The sequence below is a fragment of the Salmo salar genome, chromosome ssa26, assembly GCF_905237065.1.
Source record: "Salmo salar chromosome ssa26, Ssal_v3.1, whole genome shotgun sequence".
NCBI classification, from domain to species: Eukaryota; Metazoa; Chordata; class Actinopteri; order Salmoniformes; family Salmonidae; genus Salmo; species Salmo salar.
Genome location: NC_059467.1, coordinates 10,561,511 through 10,576,674, shown reverse-complemented (window position 1 = coordinate 10,576,674; position 15,164 = coordinate 10,561,511). Strand labels below are relative to the sequence as shown.

The 15,164-nt window shown below is 40.3% G+C and overlaps 1 protein-coding gene across 1 annotated transcript; it reads right to left on the bottom strand.

Annotated features, from left to right (window-relative positions):
* Positions 1-1,727: 1,727 nt before the first annotated feature.
* On the bottom strand, positions 1,728-5,846 carry LOC106586984 (high choriolytic enzyme 1). The gene is made up of 9 exons (XM_045708864.1): positions 5,680-5,846; positions 5,530-5,569; positions 3,826-3,903; positions 3,585-3,737; positions 3,342-3,459; positions 2,998-3,176; positions 2,542-2,623; positions 2,261-2,385; positions 1,728-1,983 (listed from the first exon to the last, which is right to left on the bottom strand). The coding sequence occupies exons 1-9, from the start codon at positions 5,746-5,748 to the stop codon at positions 1,967-1,969; spliced, it is 861 nt and encodes a 286-aa protein (XP_045564820.1). The 5' UTR covers positions 5,749-5,846; the 3' UTR covers positions 1,728-1,966.
* Between the last annotated feature and the right edge of the window lie 9,318 nt (positions 5,847-15,164).

Here is a 15,164-nt window from a genome sequence, read left to right as displayed (position 1 = left end):
CATTTTAGAATAAGTGCTGTAACATAACAAAAAGTGGAAAAAGTCAAGGGGTCTGAATACTTTCCAGAGGCACTGTTTATGATCGCCTGCTTTCTTCGCTCAGACTCTTACTTAGTAGCTAGTGTATTAGCAAAAATTGTGATAATTAGCTAACCCCTTTAATCTGTGGTAACTAGCTATTAGTGTTAGCAAGTAATGTTAAACACTAGCTAGCTATTATTATTATTAGCTAGCAGTGGATAACATAACTAGCTAAGCATAAATTGTATAAATCATGATAATGATGATAGTAGAGTTATGTGTAGCAAGAGTGTCTATGCTAAATTCCCATAAGGTCTGACTCCAGGATGGGAAAATGCTTAACAAGAAAGACACAGAAGAGGACCATGAGACCCTATGTTAATGTTGTATTTTTAAATAGTTAATCTGTTTCGAATTTATATTCTGACTTATAATGTTAATAAGGGGAGTAAAACAAACCCCCTGTTTATCTGAATTAGCTAGGCTACTCACTATACCAATGATAGGCTAAAATTGTTTTCCTGTGTCATTCTATTAAATTACATTTTGTTCTTACTATGTATTGCTTGTTTGAGATTAAATGCTGTTATAAATATTTGCAACTCATTCACATATTGGCAGAAGGTTTCCACTGCCTTTTAAAGTATGTTTTTAGAAGGTATAAATATTGGTCCAACTAACTCTTTAATAAATTGTCAGTAGGTTTATACTTTCTTTAAATATATATTTTCAGCAGTTATAAATGTTGGTAACTCATTTGTTCCTGGTCAGTGGATTGCCACTTTAAAACAAGGTATACTTTTAGCAGTTATAAATGTTGATGAATCAGTTATAAATATTCATAGGTATGTCACTTTAAAATAAGATATACCTTATTGGGTACATGTAAGTCATTTAAAGATGATTTTAGAGTTCACACAGAGCTTAGATAAACTGTACTTATAGGCAGTATTGGGTAATCATCGCGACACAGATTCAACACTTTGTTAAACATATTCAGTCAGTGTGTGGTGGGTGTGATAACAAAAACATTCAACGTTGTGAGAGGATACCTCCTCCACTGTTTCACCAATCAAAGGTATTACCTGTGTTTATATAATCTGGTAAGAGGTAATATATTAGGAATGATTGAATAATGTACATTTGACCAGGGCATCAAAAGTGGGTCAAGACACATCATTAAAACCATCCTCCTCTGTTCATGGAACAGAACACCAATGCATCACACCCAAAAGTGAGAAATAAGGTTGTATGACAATATATAAGGGTTCATCTTAATTAATAGTTTATAATGCAAAAAATGCATTTACAAATGATGAAATAATCATTAATAACCTAATTATACGCCCTTTATAAACCTTTTACAAATGGAACCATGTTGGAAAGTATTACTGGACACTCACTCTACAATGATTTTAAGCTCATGTCGTTGTTTCAGACTTCCAAAATGCAAAAGTAACAGAATGTTAAATTTGCTGTATAATACAGGATATTCTGTGCGTGTGGGAGTTGGGACATGTGTCATTACTGTAGTCTGTGGTGAGAGAGCCTTGTTAACTCCCCTAAAAATATACAGAAGGTTTTAGTTTTACCCACTAATCCACTTGCACACCTGTGCACGTTATATGATAATCACCATCAATGTACCCTTTGCAATCAGAAAAATAAACATAAACCATAACAAACGTAGAACGGGCTATCAAATACACGTTGCTACACATGTTTATTGTGATAATGTTTCAGTAGACCACAGTACTTTGCTTTGCCATACCAATGTTCTATGATAAGCCATAACATATCTGACATACGGATACAGATCTGCATCTGAATTCATTCTATCAGCATAAAATATCATTTGTTTCTTAAATTCATGTTCAAAGTTGAAAAGCAAGCTATAACTGCAGTTACAATCCTCAGCAGACGCTCTACCGTCGCACTTTTCAAATCAGTCCAACTGCTTTCCTAATAAAAGAGAAGGGAAAAATAAAATATTATTAGAATTGACATGCTGTATTTCTGCCTTTTGAGTTGATGGTGCTCAAAGCTTTAAAAAATAATCTATACACCAATTTATAACAGTATAAATACAGAATATCACTAAATTCAATTCAAATACTATATTCCCACATATCTCAAATTGATTGAGCAACGGTATCGTGAAGTTTACAGGCAGGTATAATAATCACAACTCTTATTCTTTGCAGTTATGATAAACAGGTCTTCTTAAAATGGCACTTACTGCAGTTGTAGAGACGATTGATCCGCAGAATGTCCATAGGGCTCATCTGAGTTGCCTCGCCAATAACTGCATTATTGTCAGGGATCGGAAGAATGGTGGGCTGATTGTTCTTGGAGAAGGCAAACCTGGAACCAGACAACATTGGGCAGAAAGCTCGCACACCATCAATTGAAATTAAAGGATAACATGAGTAGACTATGAAAGGTCAAATTATTTTAGCCATACAACATTACAGCTGTTATTGCAGTAAAGAAAACCTTTCCATTATGTCCTCAACTTACCTTGAGTATTGCATGACAGATTTATAGTCATATGGAGTCCCCAAGTTTATCGTGTTGATCTTATTGAAATTGGATTCCTTTCCTATGATGGAAAATGCATGATAAATCATGTTCTTACACAGTATAATAACTTTCATGAATAAGTCACGCTTATAAAGAAATGCTTTACAGATTTTTATGAATGTTATAAATGCTTATTAATTGAAAAGCTTATAAATCCATGTCAGTGTTTCTACATGTTTACAAATAATGAAATACTAATGTATTATTATAATCAGATAGAAGTACACTAAAGTTTACATTCAAGTTCTTAAAGTTTTACTAATATGTCTTACTCAAAATGGGCAGGAATAATATTTACATATCTTGTAAACAATAGTATTTATTATTTACCTACGAAGTTATTTAAAAATATATATTATAAATTCAGCATCTGTGGATGTAGAAAGCACTAACCAGGCAAAATGTTCTGAGTCAGGATTTGAACATGGCTGTCACGGTCACTGCGCGAATGCTCGTGTCTGAAGCCCAAGGCGTGCAGCAGTTCATGCTGCACCACAGACAGATGGACACATCCGTTCCTATTCAGAGACAGCACCTGGCCATTTTTCTGGCGTCCAACATACGAGTAACAGCTACAAACAAGAGTGTATACGGAAGACATAAAGGTCATTTCTAAAAGTAATAAAGTATTGTTTTTTTGTAGCAATAACAGTAAAGTAAATTGTCATGTAAACACTAAGTAAATAAGAGTGGCAGAAGACAAGTATAACAGGTCTCGTAATGTGCAGCGGTCATACCCTGACAGAGACTGGATGTCCACAAAGTCCCTCTGATTGGTTCGCGGAAAGAATCGGACGCAGGTTGATGCAGCAAAGGTTTGCAGCCCACCTTCAATAACGGACCTCTCCTGGGGCGCTGCTCAATGGAGCAACAAGAAAGTCAGAAACTCAATACACACACGCACACACAGACTCATATAGTATAGTAAAACCAAACCATTAAGCTCAGAAGAAAATCATTTCAGAGAAGAAGATATTTACAGTATTGATTAGAGATCACATAGGGCACGTAAACTTTCCCATTAGAGGACTTCGGCCATTTGCAGTTGTGAGCTGTGCAGGGGTCAGCGTTCATGAACCCAGTATTTACTGCAATGTCCCCAAACATGACTAGTGGCTCGTCAAGTCTTTTCCCTAGAAAACAACACCAAGTGAAGGTTATTATCTGTGTTTCATTCTCGGTGTCATTAAATGCAGAGTAGGAATATTCAGGCTGCCTTACCAAGATTTCTGTTGGCCTTCTCAATGAGCGTTGAAGCAGAAAAATCCTCCTCCTCAATGTTATTGGTGCGGGTGCTGTCTGCGGAATGGGATAAAAAAAATTGCTTAAATGCAACTGTGTCCCTAATAACTAATATTACAATAAGATAATATATTGTACCAGTCAAACGTTTAGACACAGCCACTCATTCAAGTGTTTTTATTTTTTCTCTTTTCTACATTGTAAAATAATAGTGATGACATCAAAACTATCTAATAACACATATGGGATCATGTAGTAACCAAAAAGATTGTTCAACATATTTTATACTTGAGATTCTTCAAAGTAGCCACCCTTTGTCTTGACAGCTTTGCACACTCTTGGCATTCTCTCAACCAGCTTCACCTGGAATGCTTTTGCAACAGTCTTGAAGGAATTCCCACAAACGCTAAGCACTTGTTGGTTTTCCTTCACTCTGCGGTCCAACTCATCCCAAGCCATCTCAAATGGATTGAGGTCAGGGGATTGTGGAGGCCAGGTCATCTGATGCAGCACTCCATCACTTTCCTTCTTAGTCAAATAGCCCTTACACAGCCTGGAGGTGTGTTGGGTCATTGTCCTGTTGAAAAACAAATGAGTCCCACTAAGTGCAAACCAGATGGGATGGCGTATTGCTGCAGAATGCTGTGGTAGCCATGCTGGTTAAGTGTGCCTTGAATTCTAAATAAATAACTGACAGTGTCACCAGCAAAGCACCCCCACACCATCACACCTCCTACTCCATGCTTCACGGTGGGAACCACACATGCGGACATCATCCGTTCACCATCTCTGCATCTCACAAAGACAAGGTGGTTCGAACCAAAATTCTCAAATTTGGACTCAGACCAAAGGACAGATTTCCACCGGTCTAATGTCCATTGCTCATCTTTTGGTCCAAGCAAGTCTCTTCTTATTGGGGTCTCTTAGTAGTGGTTTCTTTGCTGCAATTCAACCATGAAGGCCTGATTCACGCAGTCTCCTCTGTTACTTGACCTCTGAAGCATTTATTTGGGCTGCAATTTCTCAGGCTGGTAACTCTAATTAACTGCAGCATAGGTAACTCTGAGTTTTCCTTTCCTGTGGGGGTCCTCACGAGAGCTCGTTTCATCATAGCGCTTGATGGTGTTTGCGACTGCACTTGAAGAAACTTTGTCATTTCTCTTATCTTATTTGAGCTGTTCTTGCCATTATTTGGAATTGGCCTTTTACCACATAGGGCTATCTTCTGTATACCACCCCTACCTTGTCACAACACAACTGATTGGCTCTAACGCATTAAGAAAGAAATTCCACAAATGTATTTAACATTCCATGTGACAACCTCATGAAGCTGGTTGAGAGAATGCCAAGAGTATGCAAAGCTGTCATCAAGACAAAGGGTGGCTACTTTCAAGAATCTCAAATATATTTTGATTTGTTTAACACTTTTTTGGTTACTACATGATTCCATGTGTTATTTCATAGTTTTGATGTCTTCACTATTATTCTACAATGTAGAAAATTGTGCAAATGAAGAAAAAGCCTTGAAAGAGTAGGTGTGTCCAAACTTTGACTGGTACTGTACGTCATATACATTCTAAAAATGAATGATTAATAAAACCAGGTTTCATTTATGGAACATGATATTTAGATACATAATACAATGTCAGAAACTAAATGTTTATAAAGACAGGATGAACATACCAATTTCCATGTCCTCTTCACTCCTTTCAAATGGAGCTTTCTGTATGCCAACAGCAGAAGGAAATATGCAACAAAATAGGTTAAAATGTTTAAAACGCAAATAATTCATCATGCACAGGGTTTTCCCAATAGTCTCAGATAGACACTTACCCCTGTAGATCGGCCCTGAACTGAGCAGAGAACGGCGATGAAAATGGTCAGCACAAAGACAGGTGCCATGGTGAATGACTGCAGGATGCCCAGGATCAGTCTGTTGTGAACATGATAGACGTGCAGTTTTTATACTGTAGGCAGACAGATGCGGTTGTTCCTCAGAATATTGGTACATTTCAAAAAAGCATCAGATGTCAACCAAGTCAACCAAAGTCTTGCTTCAGAAAAAATTCTCAAACATGGGGGAGTGTGGTTTTGTGATGTACAGTGAGTGTGATAATATTGCATACGCCTACATGTCATTGGTAATTAATAAGTTAAATACTATACAACTGTACAATAACGTACAGATGCCACTGAACTCAAATATTGAAAACTAAAGTGCATGCGTAAAGGAATAAGTGCACTCAGGTCACACAGTAATGAGATGTGTCATTTTTTTTCACTTGTAAGAGGACAGAATAGTAACCTACCCGATTTCTCAGGTGGGCATTCCATATGCCCCATGTCTGATATTTGGACAGAAGAACCAGAGTTCCTGAGGATGCTGATGGGGATGAAGTTTTGATGCAGTGAAGTTGGCCATTGTACGTGATTAAATATGTTGATCCTGTTTTACTGGCAGCTATATACGTTTTCATTATATAGTCACTTAAGGACTTGGTCATTAACATATACAAACTCTATTGCAGTCTAGTTTGCAGGTTACGTAGGTATCTGTCACGTCCTGACCAGTAAAGGGGCTGTTTGTTATTGTATTTTGGTCAGGGAGTGGCAGGGGTGTGTTTGTTTTGGGTTGTCGGGTTTTTGGGTATTGTTCTATGTTTTGTATTTCTATGTTTTTTTCTACGTTGTGTATTTCTTTGTGTTGGCCTGGTATGGCTCTCAATCAGGAACAGCTCTACATCGTTGTTGCTGATTTGGAGTCATACTTAGGTAGCCCTTTTTTCACCTGTCTTTTGTGGGAAGTTGTTTTTGCACTGCTAGGCCTGCAATACTGTTTAGCTGTCTTTCGTTTTCTTGTTTTGTGTAAATGTTCTAATAAAAGTATTATGAGCATTCACGTACCCGCTGCATTTTGGTCCAATTCATACGACACCCGTGACAGTATCAGTGAACGTTAAGCAGACATGACAGATGGCCTTTGGCAGGTTGAGACTTAAGCAAACTCCCAAAAGGTGGTTTATGTTATGAAATCAATGTTGAAATACCTTTTGCTTTGTTCCTGTATTGTTTTCATGGAAACTGTTGCATAATGTTAGGAGGTTATGTTTTACGCTTGATAAGACATGTTATCTGACCATGGGAGTTTGTTAACACAGACTGAAAAAGATAGCACATTATGTTGTCATCATATCAAACCTCTACCATGTGAGAGACAGAAACATTTTTTTTTACAAAATGTAAGTGAATGTCTTCAGTTATTTGCACAATGTTGGTGTCTTTGCACACTCACATGAAGAAACTCTTCCAGACAAAACACAGACAGTAACTGTCCCGAGATGCTCTTGATCTTGTACAAAGGCACATCAAAGATCAAATAAAATATAGAAGATGCATTAAAGATCACATGAAATCTAAATTAAAACAGTTTGTCAAGGCGAGACCCAGATGCAGATGGTTGGAGTCTTACAATGTTAATCCAAAAAGGGGTAGGCAAGAGCATGGTTGTGTACAGGCGAAAGGTCACAACCCGTTCAGAGTCCAATAGATACCGAAGGGCAGGCAGGATGGTCAGGCAGTGGTCAAAGCCAGGAAGACTAGCAAAAGAAAATAGAAAAGGAATACGGGGGAAAACACGCTGGTTGACTTGACTAAACATACAAGACGAACTGTCACATAGAGAAAGGAAACAGGGATAAATACACTGGGGAAAATCAGTGACACCTGGAGGGGGTGGAGACAATCACAGGGACAGGTGAAACAGATCAGGGCGTGACAGTAGTGCCCCCCCCCCCAGGGATGCCACTTGGTGTCCTACCTGGGCGCATACCTGGCTGACGGCGGAGGAAATTGGCAATGAGTGCCGGGTCCAAGATGTCTTTAGCAGGAACCCAGCACCTCTCCTCCGGGCCATAACCCTCCCAGTCAACCAGTTACTGGAAACCCTGCCCCGTGGTCGAACCCTCAGGAGGCGTCTCACCGTATACGCTGGCAGGCCATCGATTACCCGGGGGGAGGTATGGGCCTGGAAACAGAAGACAAAGGACAGTGAGACACGGGTTTAATTCTGGACACATGGAAAGTAGCGTGGATACGGAGGGTATGGGGTAACACAAGACAGCAGTGGAACTAAGGACTCTAGAGATGGGAAAAGGACCAATGAAATGGGGAGACAGTTTGCAGGACTCTACCCGCAGGGGCAGGTCCCGGGTGGAAAGCATACCCTCTGCCCAATGCGGTGGCGGGGAGCTGGGGTCCGGCAACGGTCCGCTTGTCGACGATACCTGGAGTTGGTCTTGAGAATAACCGCCCTGGCTCTTCTCCAGGTACGTCGACAGCGGCGGACAAACATCTGGGCCGAGGGTCCGCTGACCACCTGCTCTTTTTCTGGGAAGAGTGGAGACGGATACCCCATGGAGCACTCGAAAGAGGAGAGTCCCGTGGCAGAAAAGGGAAGGGTGTTCTGGGCATACTCCACCCAGACCAGTTAACGGCTCCAGGTAGTGGGGTTGGTTGAGACCAGGCATCTCAAGGTGGTTTCCAGGTCTTGTTGGCTCGTTAGGGCGATAAGGGAGTCGAGGTCCACCGGCAATTCCCGAGCAGCTAGCTCATCCTTTACCTCCTCAGATAATCCGTGAAGAAAAGTATCGAAGAGACCCCGATTCCAGGCACTCTCGGGGAAAATAAGCGACACCTGGAGGGGGTGGAGACAATCAAAGGGACAGGTGAAACAGATCAGGGCGTGACACAGTTAAGTTTAGTTTAATTAGTGAAATAAAGCTGAAACCTAAAGTGTTGAAAATACAATGTAAAAACTAAACAGAACTGTACATGAAGTAATAATCATAAAAAATGCATACTTTAAGCTATTTTTCTATCTTCATTACTTGCTTGTATTTGTGTTGGAAATGTATCTGCCCATCTACACACATTAGGAATGGCAACTATCCTATTTGATGCTAACAATAGTTCCACAAAGGAACTAAAACATCAATCTAATTGTCACGTCCTGACCGGTATAAGGGGTTATTGGTTATTGTAGTTTGGTCAGGACGTGGCAGGGGGTATTTGTTTTATGTGGTTCGGGGTTCAATGGGATATGTATTTATGTAAGAGGGGTGTTTGATTTATGTGTTCCGGGGTTTTTGGGTAATGTTCTTGTTTTGTATTTCTATGGTTTTCTATGTTGTGTATTTCTTTGTTGGCCTGGTATGGCTCTCAATCAGGAACAGCTGTACATCGTTGTTGCTGATTGAGAGTCATACTTAGGTACCCCTGTTTCACCTGTCCCTTTGTGGGAAGTTGTATTCATGCATTGCTATGTTTAGCCTGCAGAGCTGTTGGCTGTCATTCATGTTTTCGTTTTGTTGTTTTTGTGTGGTGTTCGTAATAAAGTAAATATGAGCATTCACGTACCCGCTGCGTTTTGGTCCACTTCCTACGACGGCCGTTACACTAATCAAATCACAGGGCTTTTATTCATTGTTTTCAATCAAAAATCCACTGGAAGTAAATAGTTGTACATTTTACCCCTTCACAAAATCCCGCCCCAACTCCAACCTACATTCCCAAAACACACACAAAAAAAAAACATTTAATTGTGATCAGTTCTTTTCGAGTGTCTGAGCAAAACAAATTGAAACGTGTTACCTTCCTGCTTGTGATGTCTAACTAACAGTCCATGTGTCTTCTCCATTATCTTGTGTTTCTGAGACATTTATTCATGTTTTATTTATAACCACAAGCCTATCAAAGCCACAATTTGAATGCCCTTCTTTTTATTTTTTTATTTGATTAATTAGGATCCCCATTAGCCGACGCCAATGGCAACAGCTAGTCTTACTGGGGTCCGACATGTAACAAAAAATACATTACAGACAAAAGACTTTACAATTTACATACGTTTAAAAACATGAACATGCAGTGTGTGGGCATCTATCAGTTACACATTCATGTCAGCAAATACACAGAAGTAGGTCACATGGGGGAGAGACGTTGTGCCGTGAGGTGTTGATTTCTATATAATTTTTAAAAACAGGTTTGCGGTTCACCTGCGCTATATAAGAAGGAAGGGAGTTCCATGCACTCATGACTCTGTATAGTACTATACGTTTCCTTTAATTTGTTCTGGACCTGGGGGCTGTGAAAAGACCCCTGGTGGCATGTATGGTGTATGTGTCAGTGCTGTGTGTAAGTGTGTCAGTGCTGTGTGTAAGTTGACTATGCAAACAATTTGGAATTTCCAACACATTCATGTTTCTTATAAAAAACAAGAAGTGACCCGGTCAGTCTTTCTTCAACTCTTAGTCAAGAGAGACTGGCATGAATAGTATAAATATTAGCCCTCACAAACGTTTATAGATGCACAATTGAGAGCATCCTGTCGGGCTGTATCACCGCCTGGTATGGCAACTGCACCGCCCACAACCGAAGGGCTCTCCAGAGGGTGGTGCGGTCTGCCCAACGCATCACAGGGAGCACACTGCCTGCCCTCCAGGACACCTACAGCCCAGATGTCACAGGATGGCCAAAAAGATAATCAAGGACATCAACCACCCGAGCCCCAGCCTGTTCACCCCGATATCGTCCAGAAGGTAAGGTCAGTACAGGTGCATCAAAGCTGGGACCGAGAGACTGAAAAACAGCTTCTATCTCAAGGCCATCAGACTGTTAAATAGCCATCACTTGCCAGCTCCCACCCCACTCAACCCTGCACCTTAGAGACTACTGCTCTATATACATAGACATGGAATCACTGCTCACTTTAATAATGGAACACAAATCCAGATTGGATAGGGCAGCGTACAGCCAGCTGGTCTGCACAAGCATTGGGTAGGTTTTAATAGTCACAGTGGATACAACATCTCCTATACACTTTCTGATGAACTCAGTCACCATATCCATGTATTCGTCAATGTTATTCTCAGAGGCTACCCATTTTACATTTACATTTTAGTCATTTAGCAGACGCTCTTATCCAGAGCAACTTACAGTACTGAATGCATACATTTCATTTAATTTAATACATTTTTTTCCCTCTCCGTACTGGTCCCGCGTGGGAATTAAACCCACAAACCTGGTGTTGCAAACACCATGCAAACACCATGTTCTACCAACTGAGCCACAGGGAACATATCCCAGTCCGCATAATAAAAACAATCTTGAAGCATGGATTACAATTGGTCAGACCGGCGTTGAATAGACCTTAGCACAGGCACTTCCTGTTTGAGTTTTTGCCTATAGGAAGGGTGGGTCAAAATGGAGTCGTGATCAGATTTGCCGAAGGGAGGGCAGGGGGAGGGCCTTGAAGGCATTTCGAAAAGTTGAGTAGCAGTGGTCCAATGTTTTACCAGCGCGAGTACTACAGTCAATGTGTTGGTAGAACTTCGGTAGCGTTTTCCTCAAATTTGCTTTGTTAAAATCCCCAGCTACAATAAATGCGGCCTCAGGATATGTGGCTTCCAGTTTGCATAAAGTCCAGTGTAGTTCTTTGTGGGCCGTCGTGGTATCGGCCCTCAAAGCAACCTCTGGAAATTCGTATTCCTGGTTGTAATGCTGGTGAGTTACCGCCACTCTGATATCTAAAAGTTATTTCCGGCTGTAGGTAATCACACAAAAAAGGTTCTGGGATAATAATATAAGAAACAAAATACTGCAAAGTTGCTTAGGAGCTAGAAGCAGAGCTGCCACATCTGTTGGCACCATCTTATTTGTGTATATTGTTGTGAATTGTTAGATAGTAATGCACTCTTGGAGCTAAGAACACAAGCATTTTGCTACAACCACAATAACATCTGTTAAATATGTGTATGTGACCAATACAATTTGATTTGATTTGATTTATATTTGATTTATTCACATTAGTTGTTTTATTTGATGACTTTATTATTTAATTGCAGGTCATCTCATCTCTACACAGCTAGTGCCTATGCTTTCTGAAAAAATCACAATTTGAGTAGTTCTTCAAAGTAAATAAGCATACTTATATGACTGTGGAATACCAACTATCAATCACATGGATCAGGCATTTTCAGGCTCAGGAAGCAACTGCTTTCTAACCCTCTCGATCTATTGTTCATTCTTCTCTCAGTCTCCAAGTCTGCTCCTCAAAGACCAAACAAGTTTAAGCGGGCACGCAATGGATTATGGTCATTGTAGTTAATTACCACATTTTATGTGCTAAAATATGTAGAATTCTGGCCTGTTGGAAACTACAACTCCCTACTACATCGCACAGTTCAGGCTTCATCTGATTTCTCTCTAAAGAAACTGCACATCACTATTTATTGTTTGAAGTATTTTTAAAGCCCCAATGTTACTGGGGTCCCAGTAGGTCAGTGTTGCTTTGAATATGCGTTCACTGTTCGATTGAGTTTAGCAAATCAGTGATCTTATGGCATGGTTGCTCCGTATCCTGTGTCACTCACCTCAGGCAGTTTCTCAACCCAGGCAGAGGACACCATCATCAGAGCCAGGAGACCCTGGCTGTAGGATAAAAGGACTGTAGGATACATGCAAACACAAAGGGAAAACCGTTAATACCAGCTATAGTGTTAGTCATTGCAGCTCACACACATACTGTACGAATACTGAGCACAGCGCTTACCTCAGAGCTCTGACAAGGAATGGGTGAAATGGCAGTAGCTAGGCTTGTTTTTTATACTCTTTCATCAGGCATATACAAGTAGATAACGGACCCCCAAATAAGTGAATACGGGCACAAAAATACGCTGACAGGTCAGGACATTTTGACTTGAGTCGAGGTTGCTGCAAATCAGGTGGGAGTTCTATAGGACATCCTTGAAACGTGTGTGTGAAACATGACATGTGTGAGTTGTGCATGTAAACATTTTGTACCATGACATCATATCATGGCTAAATATGTTTGACCTTGAGGATTTCCAAACAGGTGTCCCCTTCTCTGTGTGTCATTCTTCCTTTTCAGGATGCATATAAGTAATTCAATTAATGAAGCCTCATATTTAATGTTAGATTTTTCTTCTGGTTTTATTCATTGCATTTGTTCATATTCAGAAATAGTAGATATACATTGAGGTGTGACAGTTGTGTTATAAGTGTACAAATGTACTGATGGATTATTTTGTAATTTTCTTATTGAACAAATTTGAAAAGAAATCTAATTCACATGTTGGCAGTCTCCAAAAGTCCCCTCAAATAACATTTTAGTATCACTACTTAGGATAAGACCCAGATGCAGACAGTTCGAATTGCAGATGTTTATTGACAAAACAGGGGGCAGTCAAAGGACAGGTCAAGGGCAGGCAGAGGTCAGTAATCCAGAGCAGAGTCAGTAAGGTACAGAACTGTAGGCAGGCAGGGGATAATGGGGAAAATGTGCACCTGGAACGGGGTGGAGACAAGCACAAGACAGGTGAAATATATCAGGGTGTGACATTTAATAATTTAGCAGAAGCTCTTATCCAGAGCGACTTACAGAAGTGAGTGCAAACTTATTAGTTCACACTCGTCCCCCGTGGGAATTAAACCCCTCAACCCTTGCATTTCAAGTGCAAGCTACACCAATTGAGCCACAAGGGACCACAATAACACCTTGTGAATACTTCTGATGTAAAATCGGCTGCTGTGAACTCTTTGATGGCAGCCCAAACATTCCATCACGTGTCAGCGGGTTCTCTCATTCAACATAGATATTACATTTACCTGAACAAATAGCGTAATGAAAGAGTCAAATGTTGTGCAGAAAAGTAAAAAAGTAAAAAAAAAAGTAGCAATCTCTCCTTATTGTTGTGTTTATATACTCAGTCTTTCTCTATGGTGGCCTGGTTTAGTCATTTGAACGTGTGCAACAAGAACAGACTGGAGAAGATTGTGAAGGTTTCTAGCAAGGTCATGTGCTGTCTGACAAAATCACTATTTTAGAAGTACTTCAAAGTAAATAAATCATACTTACAGTGTCTGTATTCAGACCCCTTGACTTTTTCCACATTTTGTTACGTTACAGGCTTATTCTAAAATGCATTTTTTTTTCTTAGAAATCTACACACAATAACTCATAATGACAAAGCAAAACTGGTTAAAAACAGAAATACCTTATTTACATAAGTATTCAGACCATTTGCTATGAGACTCGAAATTGAGCACAGGTGCAGTCTGTTTCCATTGATCATCCTTGAGTTGTTTCTACAACTTGATTGGAGTCCACCTGTGGTAAATTCAATTGATTGGACATTATTTGGAACGGCACACACCTGTCTACAGTATATAAGGTCCCACAGTTGACAGTGCATATCAGAGCAAAAACCAATCCATGAGGTTGAAGGAATTGTCCGTAGAGCTCCGAGACAGGATTGTGCCGAGGCACAGAAGGGTACCAAAACATTTCTGCAGCATTGAAAGTATCCACGAACACAGTGGCCTCCATCATTTTTAAATGGAAGAAGTTCGGAACCAACAAGACTCTTCCTACAGCTGGCTGTCCGGGCCAAACAGAGCAATCAGGGGAGAAGGGCCTTGCTCAGGGAGGTGACCAAGAACCTGATGGTCACTCTGACAGAGCTCCAGAGTTCCTCTGTGGAGATGGGAGAACCTTCCAGGACCATTTTGCAGTGGCAGGGACTGGGAGACTAGTCAGGACTAAGGCAAAGATGAACGGAGCAAAGTACAGAGAGAAAAACCTGCTCCAGAGCGCTCAGGACTTCCGACTGGGGTGAAGGTTCACCTTCCAACCTGACAACGACCCTAAGCACACAGCCAAGACAACGCAGGAGTGGCATCGGGACAAGTCTCTGAATGTCCTTGAGCGGCCAAGCCAAAGCCCGGACTTAAACCAAATCAAACATCTCTGGAGAGTCCTGAAAATAGATGTGCAGCAATTCTCCCCCATCTGACCTGACAAAGCTTGAGAAGATCTGCTTTAACAAATTACTCAGTAGAGGGTCTGAATACTTATGTAGATGTGATATTTCAGTTTTACATTTTTTTATAAATTCGCTCAAATTACTAAAAACCTGTTTTTGCGATGTCATTATGGGGTATTTTGTGTATATTGATGAGAAAAAAAACGATGTAATCCATTTTAGAATAAGTGCTGTAACATAACAAAAGTGGAAAAAGTCAAGGGGTCTGAATACTTTCCAGAGGCACTGTTTATGATCGCCTGCTTTCTTCGCTCAGACTCTTACTTAGTAGCTAGTGTATTAGCAAAAATTGTGATAATTAGCTAACCCCTTTAATCTGTGGTAACTAGCTATTAGTGTTAGCAAGTAATGTTAAACACTAGCTAGCTATTATTATTATTAGCTAGCAGTGGATAACATAACTAGCTAAGCATAAATTGT

What these genes read in the sequence shown, in the direction of transcription:
- LOC106586984 (XM_045708864.1), bottom strand. Translation starts at nt 5,748, where the DNA reads ATGGCACCTGTCTTTGTGCTGACCATTTTCATCGCCGTTCTCTGCTCA. An exon ending in TTCAGGGCCGATCTACAGGG is followed by an intron (nt 5,570 to 5,679) that starts GTAAGTGTCTAT and finishes GTTGGCATACAG; the next exon opens with AAAGCTCCATTTGAAAGGAG. An exon ending in GACTCAGAACATTTTGCCTG is followed by an intron (nt 2,624 to 2,997) that starts GTTAGTGCTTTC and finishes TTTCCATCATAG; the next exon opens with GAAAGGAATCCAATTTCAAT.